Genomic DNA, 673 nt, shown 5'->3' with positions numbered 1-673 from the left:
GCTGAAACTGGTAAAATTGGCAACTTTGGCACAATCACGATTGCCAAACATCGATGACAAAATTTAGTCTCAAACCAATTTTTGACCCAAAAATGTGTTTGTAAAGATTTCCATAAGAGATTTCGTTTTCGTTCATGTAACATATATCATTCTGAGAAGGTAAAATATGACACATTATTCAATCTATAAATGTTTTCTTACCTGATTTCTCTGAGTGCCTTCCTTATGGAATCTTAAATTATCCACTTGTGTAATGGGGTGTTTATGCTGTCGACTTGCAATAGGTCCGGAATGGACACTCAGGCTACAAGGAGTAATCCCCTTAAAATGATACGAAGATATGCAGAAAACAGAATAGGCTTTTTCTCTTTTTTTCTAGTGCGAAATATATATAAAGAAGGAACGTCCATGAAGATAACTAAACAACTTTGGCTTAAAAGACTTTAGTATATATATATTAAGAAGAGGAGAACATTGCGAATACGCATACTCCTCGAACCTATGAATTTTAGGAGAAATAAGATGTATAATGTCTTTTTTATGAAATATGTAATAAATGCCATACGTTAGAAATTCAGACATACATATCTAATTTTCGATTGACATGACTCAATTATAAAAATGCAAAATAAATTATGGAAATCATGCAGTTCCGACTCAAAGGCTTATTAAA

General features: G+C 32.2%; 1 protein-coding gene across 1 annotated transcript in view; it reads right to left on the bottom strand.

Annotated features, from left to right (window-relative positions):
* LOC119591211 (titin-like) overlaps positions 1-673 on the bottom strand; it is a 21,144-nt gene that overhangs the window by 17,315 nt on the left and 3,156 nt on the right. Inside the window, exons 2-3 of the mRNA XM_037939923.1 lie at positions 202-304; positions 50-151 (exon numbers count right to left, since the gene is read on the bottom strand). Of these exons, the coding sequence (XP_037795851.1) occupies positions 50-151; positions 202-304 (205 nt within the window). The remainder of the gene's footprint in view (positions 1-49; positions 152-201; positions 305-673) is intronic.

The sequence above is a fragment of the Penaeus monodon genome, chromosome 28 (assembly GCF_015228065.2).
Source record: "Penaeus monodon isolate SGIC_2016 chromosome 28, NSTDA_Pmon_1, whole genome shotgun sequence".
NCBI classification, from domain to species: Eukaryota; Metazoa; Arthropoda; class Malacostraca; order Decapoda; family Penaeidae; genus Penaeus; species Penaeus monodon.
This window is presented reverse-complemented; position numbering and strand designations above follow the sequence as displayed.